This window comes from Colobus angolensis, unplaced genomic scaffold, assembly GCF_000951035.1.
Source record: "Colobus angolensis palliatus isolate OR3802 unplaced genomic scaffold, Cang.pa_1.0 Scaffold65, whole genome shotgun sequence".
Classification (NCBI taxonomy): Eukaryota; Metazoa; Chordata; class Mammalia; order Primates; family Cercopithecidae; genus Colobus; species Colobus angolensis.
Window position 1 is genome coordinate 62,296 of NW_012120154.1, and position 6,660 is coordinate 68,955.

The following is a 6,660-nucleotide window of genomic DNA, read 5'->3' on the forward strand; positions in this document are numbered from 1 at the left end:
AGGCCGAGACGGGTGGATCACGAGGTCAGGAGATCGAGACCATCCTGGCTAACACGGTGAAACCCCCTCTCTACTAAAAATACAAAAAATTAGCCGGGTGTAATGGCGGACGCCTGTAGTCCCAGCTACTTGGGAGGCTGAGACAGGAGAATGGCGTAAATCCAGGAGGCGAAGCTTGCAGTGAGCTGAGATCCAGCCACTGCACTCCAGCCTGGGCGACAGAGCCAGATTCCGTCTCAAAAAAAAGAAAAAGATATCAGAGAAGAAACTGAAGAAACAAAAACCTATGGCACGGGAGTAAATTCAGCATTAAAATAAATGTAATTAAAAGGCAAAAAAAAGAAAAAAGAAAAAGGAAAAGAAAGCGTTCCTAGCCTTAGAATATTTTTTGTCAAGAAGGAAGTGTGACAGTGTAATATGATATTATGTGTGTTGCACAGGGCTCCTGAACCTGGTCAGCCTACAAACATCCACTGGCTACTTACCACACAAGCCAGTCTCAGAGAAATCTGTGCATATCTGTAGGCTATCGCTTTCCAGGTGTCACTATTAGAGAAGTTTACACCTTGGGCTCTAAAAACACTGCCAGATTATCAAGGTATGTTAAGTACCATGCCCAGACATCTTAAATATACTTGTTCTGCTTCCGTTTTTACTAGTAGATGAGTTATTTTCTTTGCAAAGACAAATGGTTATTTTAAAAACTCCAGAATAGGCCGGGCGCGGTGGCTCAAGCCTGTAATCCCAGCACTTTGGGAGGCCGAGACGGGCGGATCATGAGGTCAGGAGATCGAGACCATCCTGGCTAACACGGTGAAACCCCGTCTCTACTAAAAATACAAAAACTAGCCGGGCGAGGTGGCGGGCGCCTGTAGTCCCAGCTACTCCAGAGGCTGAGGCAGGAGAATGGCGTAAACCCGGGAGGCGGAGCTTGCAGTGAGCTGAGATCCGGCCACTGCACCCCAGCCCGGGCTACAGAGCGAGACTCCGTCTCAAAAAAAAAAAAAAAAACCAAACTCCAGAATAGTTACACAAGCTTATAGAAATTAATGACTCTGGGTAGAAACTATTTTATTATCAATTTCTCTCAAATAGAAATATAACAAAAAACACTTACTAGAAGTCATTCCTGGTTGCGGCTGTCCCATGTTAGGCCCTGGATTCATGGAAACTGGAACCATGCCTGCAGCATTTGGTAGCATGTTCTGTTTCTGTAATCTAGTCCTTCGTTTTTCTTCTAGTTCCTTCTGGATCTTATAGATTTTCTCAGCTAGAAGGTGGTAGTACTCCGCCTTTTGAATTGTTGAAGTAAAATAAGGTAGATGAGGAAAAAAGGAACTACCACCAGGTAACAGAAAAAATAAACTGAGAACAGATATTAGTTTCATTCTATATGGTGCCAATTTAGAAGGGAAAGTTCAACTTACGTAGAGAAACTGAACTGCAGTTAACAATAGTAAGTCGCTACTTCATTATATTCCAGTGAAGAGAGAACAGAGCTGTTAACAGCTCAGCACCACCCCCCTCCTGTTTTTGGGAGAGACAAGGTCTCCCTCTGTTACCAGTGGCACAACCATGAATCACTGTAGCTTGACTTCCAAGGCTCTGGTGATTCCCCTACCTTAGCATTTTGAGTAGCTGGAACTACAGGCACGCGCCACCATGCCTGGCTAATTTTTTGTATTTTTTGTAGAGATGGGATTTTGCTATGTTGCCCGGGCTGGTCTCCAACTCCTAGGCTCAAGTGATCCGCCCACCTCAGACTTCCAAACTGCTGGGATTACAGGCATCGAGCCACTGCACTCGGCCAGCTCAGCCACTTTTTAGGTTGACAGGATAACCAGATAAAGTGCCACATGAGGGAATTGCATTAGGAGGAAAAACATAAAATTCTTGATGACATACACTTAAGAAATTGCTTTGTTATCCTAACTGTGCTTGGTGACAATAAGACAGGGTAGCTACAGTGTGTACCCGTCTGAAGCACATGTACTACTTGCACATGCCAAAGAGGAATAAAATAACCACAACAGGCTCGATCTTGGCTATTAATAGAAAAAAAACTAGACACTCACTCGATTGTTTGCAGATTCATACATATCCCCTTCGACTTTCCGAGCATATGCAACTAGGTTTTCCATCCGTCTGTCTTTTAAAGCAGCAGGATCTGGTGTAGGAAATATGGCTTGGACGCTGGAAAAAGAAAATCCTACCAGTGTAATAGCATGTCAGCTTTTTTTTTTTTTCCTGAGACGGAGTCTCGCTCTTGTTGCCCAGGCTGGAGTGCAATGGCACGATCTCGGCTCACCACAACCTCCGCCTCCCAGGTTCAAGCGATTCTCCTGCCTCAGCCTCCCAAGTAGCTGGGATTACAGGCATGTGCCCCCATGCCCCACTAATTTTACACTTTTAGTAGAGATGGGGTTTGTCCATGTTGGTCAGTCTGGTCTCAAACTCCCAATCTCAGATAATCCGCCCGCCTCGGCCTCCCAAAGTGCTGGGATTATATGCGTGAGCCACTGCGCCCGGCCAGCATGTCAGATTTTAATTAGACTTTTTCCAATTTTTATACACTGAACACATAGAGGAACACATAAAGAAAAAGTGGCAAGGTGAGATACATTAAAATATAATACTGAAATGAAATTGTCTTTCTTTTCCGAGCACAATACAAGAAATGACTCTACAAAAAATACTCTTTGGCCCCTGTTACTCTAGATGTAAAGTAAAATATTACACTGGGCTACATACTAAAGACAGTGAGGAAAACAGGCCTTGTCATAGTATCAAGTAGCAGAAGCCTTCAGAGCTCTATCTACTCTTCTAAATTTATTACTTAGCTTACTGAAATAAAATTTATTAACCACTCTAAAATGTGAAAACAAAAACTTGAAGTGTTCTGACAAAGGATTATAAAAAACAAACAAAAAACCAAAAACCTGAAGTGGAGAGAGCAGAAATGCATAATGATTCTGTTAGATTCAGTTTTTCACTTTCATGTAATTCCCTAATAGAATGTTTTGCACTAGTATTTCTTATGACTAATAAATGTGGTCTTTAGGCATTAATTCTATTTGGATATCTCGTACTCAGTTGCATTGGACTTGAAGGAACCAGATCAAGAAGATATAAATGGAAGTCCAGAAGAATACCGAGTTGGTAGAAAAGTTGAGCATATATAATAAACTTTTAATGTAAAGTCAAATGATCAATCCCAAATAATCATCTCTGTCCACTAAATAAAAGTTACTGAATAGTTTGTCACAATATAAGAGATTGGTTATTCTTTATTAAAGGAATAATTTCATTAAACTTGTGAAGTTCTTTCCTTGTCAAATTCCATTACTTAGTGCTACCAATGAAGATACTCCTGGCTGAACGCAGTGGCTCACGCCTATAATCCCAGCACTCTGGGAGGCCGAGGTAGGTGGATCACCTGAGGTCAGGAGTTCGAGACCAGCCTGGCCAACACAGTAAAACCCCATCTCTACTAAAAATATAAGAATTAGCCAGGTGTGGTGGCATACACCTGTAACCCCAACTACTTGGGAGGATGAGACAGGAGAATCATTTGAACCCAGAAGACGGAGGTTGCAGTAAGCCAAGATCATGACGCTGCACTCCAGCCTGGGCGACAGAGCAATACTCTGTCTCAAAAAAAAAAAAGAAAGAAAAAATTCCTAAATGGTTGGCAAGCGTGGGTTCCTGGGAGAAAAAAAAATTCCTAAATGAAACATATATAATTGGTAGTCTGGTGTAACTTAAAAACAAATTAAGACAAAATGATAAATAATTCCTCAATCAATTAAAAAATATGGATACAGTAAAGGAGATTCTGCTATTAACTGGAAGTGAAATGAAAAGACTTCTCCAAGAAAAAATACTGCATGGTGTTTGAAGGGTAAACTCTGTAATCGGAGAGGTCCAAGCTCTACCTTTTTATGATGCTGAGCACATTTCATTATCTTGCTCTATATGCCTCCTCCTCCTTCATCTGACAAAAACTCTTTAGATTAAGATGGAGTTTGTAAGGGGAGAGTACCTGAAATATATCAACTTCTCAAAAAATAAACTGCCATGTGCACATTTGGAGGATGAGAAGACCAGAGACCAACCTACCAGATTCAACTTATCAACATAATAAAAGCTCTACCAGGACAGGCGCGGTGGCTCATTCCTGTAATTCTAGCACTTTGGGAAGCCGAGGCAGGCGTATCACTTGATGTCAGGAATTTGAAGTCAGCCTGACCAACATGGTGAAATCCCGTCTCTACTAAAAATACAAAAATTAGCCAGGTGTGGTGGCGCATGCCTGTAGTCCCAGCTCCCTGGGCAGCTGAGGCAGGAGAATCGCTGGCACTCGGGAGGCGAAGTCTGAAGTGAGCCAAGATTGTGCCACTACACTCCAGCCTGGGCAACACAGTGAGACTCCGTCTCAAACAAAAAAACAAACAAAAAAAACCCGCTCCACCAGGAGTAACAGAAAAGGATGTTATCACTGCAATATTTTAATGAGCTGACGCCTAGTTTTTCTCAGATATTTAACTTTTGCAAAGGCAATAGCTAAAAACAATGTTTAATTAATGTATTATTTACTGGCACTAGACAGAATACTTCACACACTATTAAAGCTGAAAGACTAGAAATGGTGAGAAAGGTTAAAAAGGAAAAAAGCAGCAGCAGCAAGAAATCCACAAGAGTAGCAGTATCAACATCAATGTCCATGCTACAGAAAAATTGCTAATATTCCTTTAGTGATTAAATGCCCAGGAGATTGAAAGCATGTTGACATAACATCTCTTTACGAATGAGAAATGTCCACAATCTTACTTACAGTTTGTGAACAAGATGATTTCGAAGATCCTGAGTAATATCTTCATGCCACTGTTTCCGAATTCCAGTAGTGGATGGTTGAGCTGCTGTTGGCATAGGACCCAGGGAGGGTACACTCGCATTTTCACTCATCATTGGGCTTCAAAAAGGAGTCACCAAATAGTTTTAGTTAAGAATGGTAGGAGAAAGAAGACCTCATTTAATTCAAGCTGACATTTATTACTGTAATGGGATCAATATGCTATGTCACTTCTATTTGCATTTAGGAGTTAGGCAGGGAGAAGTGTGTGACTAGACTGATTTTAAAGTATGCATGCTCACACCTGTGTGAGGGAAAGCTGTATTTCTTTGGAGGGCAGGATGACATCCTAACACAAGATATCATAAGACTTAATTTTCTGGGTTTTGTTGGTTATGTTTTCTTTTTTTCTTGTTTTTTTTTTTTGAGACAAAGTCTTGCTCTGTCACCCAGGCTGGAGTGCAGTGGTGCAATCTTGGCTCACTGCAACCTCTACCTCCTGCGTTCAGGCAATTCTCATGCCTCAGCCTCTTGAGTAGCTGGGATTACAGGCATGCATCAACATGCCCAGCTAATCTTTTGTATTTTGTTTGTTTCTGAGATGGAGTCTTGCTCTGTCACCCAGGCTGGACTGTAGTGGCACAATCACAGATCACTGCAATCTCCGCCTCCCGGGTTCAAGCGATTCTCTTACCGCAGCCTCCCAAGTTGCTGGGATTACAGGCACCCACCACCACGTCTGGCTGATTTTGTATTTTAGTAGAGATGGGGTTTCATCATGTTAATTAGGCTGGTCTCAAACTCCTGACCTCACGTGATCCGCCACCTGGGCCTCCCAAAGTGCTGAGATTACAGGCGTGAGCCACCGCACCCAGACATTATTTCTTCCTGAGACGGAGTGTCACTCTGTTGCCCAGGCTGGAGTGCAGTGGCGTGATCTCAGATAAATGCAACCTCCGCCTCCGGGGTTCAAGCGATTCTCCCGCCTCAGCCTCCTGCGTAGCTGGGATTACAGGTGGGCGCCACCATGCCTGGCTAATTTTCGTATTTTTAGCAGAGACAGGGTTTTGCCATATTGCCCAGGCTGGTCTTGAGCTCCTAAGATCAAGCAATCTGTCTGCCTCAGCCTCCCAAAGTGCTGGGATTATAGGAGAGCTGCCATGCCCAGCCCACACTTAGTTTTCTAAGGCTTGTGTTATCAGACTAAGCTGTCATTTTAACACAGCTCACCTCAGGGAATCATTTGGATGATGGACTAATTCTTTTTTTAAAATAATAATTATTATTTTTTGAGACACAGTCTCGCTGTCACCCAGTCTGGGGTGCAGTGGTGTAATCACGGCTCACCAGAGCCTTGACCTCCCAGCCTCCAGTGCTCCTCCCACCTCAGCCTCCTCAGTAGCTGGGACTACAGATGCATATCACCACACCTAGCTAACTTCTTTGTGTTTTCTTGTAGAGAAGATGTCTTGACATATTGCTCAGGATGGTGCACTAATTCTTAACTTCAGGATAAGGCTGACTGTTATGGAACTGTAACCTTGCAACATCCTACACTCTATTAGGGAAGGTGTAGGCTACACTAGATAATTAATACAATTTCGATTAAGGCTGTAGAAAGAAAAAAGAATAGGCTGGGCAGGGTGGCTCACGTCTGCAATCCCAGCACTTTGGGAGACTGAGGCAGACGGGGATCATGAGGTCAAGAGTTCAAGACCAGCCTGCCAACATGGTGAAACCCCGTCTCTACTAAAAATACAAAAATTAGCTGGGCATGGTGGAGTGTTCCTGTAATCCCAGCTACTCAG

The 6,660-nt window shown here is 43.0% G+C and overlaps 1 protein-coding gene across 1 annotated transcript in view; it reads right to left on the reverse strand.

Annotated features, from left to right (window-relative positions):
- The window catches only part of EP300 (E1A binding protein p300), a 119,935-nt gene that overhangs the window by 45,893 nt on the left and 67,382 nt on the right, over positions 1 to 6,660 (reverse strand). Inside the window, 3 exon segments of the mRNA XM_011964151.1 lie at positions 1,118 to 1,292; positions 2,076 to 2,193; positions 4,835 to 4,972. Of these exon segments, the coding sequence (XP_011819541.1) occupies positions 1,118 to 1,292; positions 2,076 to 2,193; positions 4,835 to 4,972 (431 nt within the window).